General features: G+C 60.7%; 1 protein-coding gene across 1 annotated transcript in view; it reads right to left on the reverse strand.

Annotated features, from left to right (window-relative positions):
- LOC104547805 (5-hydroxytryptamine receptor 3A-like) overlaps positions 1 to 567 on the reverse strand; it is a gene marked incomplete at its 3' end in the record, with an annotated part of 4455 nt that overhangs the window by 628 nt on the left and 3260 nt on the right. Inside the window, exons 6-7 of the mRNA XM_010193638.1 lie at positions 381 to 541; positions 1 to 182 (exon numbers count right to left, since the gene is read on the reverse strand). Coding sequence (XP_010191940.1) covers positions 1 to 182; positions 381 to 541 — 343 coding nt within the window. The remainder of the gene's footprint in view (positions 183 to 380; positions 542 to 567) is intronic.

Here is a 567-nt window from a genome sequence, read left to right on the forward strand (position 1 = left end):
GGCAGCGTGGCGGATACAATGATGAGGAAAACCGAGTAGCCCAGCAGGAGGGTGATCTTGAAAGAGACCCTCTCGCCACTGTTGGGAGGTAGGTAGAAGCCCACGATGTCCATAACCATCAGGAAGATGCTGGGGAGCAGCAGGCTGACTGTGTAGAAGAGGGGGCGTCTCCGGATGACTACCTGTGGGTCAGAGAGACAGGAGGGGCTCAGTCAAGGGTAGAAACGACGGCTGGAGCTGGGGTGCCTCTCCATCAAGGCAGGTGAGGGTGGGGGGGTGCACTAAGGGGAGCCACAGCTCCTCAGGCTGGAGCAGCTCCGTGAGCCAGCACGTTCCCTAGCGCCCCATCCCCAAAAAGTGCGGCGGCTGAGGACCCTTACGTAGAACTTCATCTCGGCGTAGCTGTCGCTGCTCTTGACGCTGAACTCCTGGAAGTGGCTGAGGACGTAGAGCAGCTCCCACTCGCCCTGGTTCATGAAGACGCTCCGGTCGAACTTGACCAGCTCCGGCTGGCGCCACAGCGAGAGGTTGATGTCGCGGACTGGGGGCAGAGGAGAGGTGAGAACC

The sequence above is a fragment of the Mesitornis unicolor genome, unplaced genomic scaffold (assembly GCF_000695765.1).
Source record: "Mesitornis unicolor isolate BGI_N332 unplaced genomic scaffold, ASM69576v1 scaffold39871, whole genome shotgun sequence".
Classification (NCBI taxonomy): Eukaryota; Metazoa; Chordata; class Aves; order Mesitornithiformes; family Mesitornithidae; genus Mesitornis; species Mesitornis unicolor.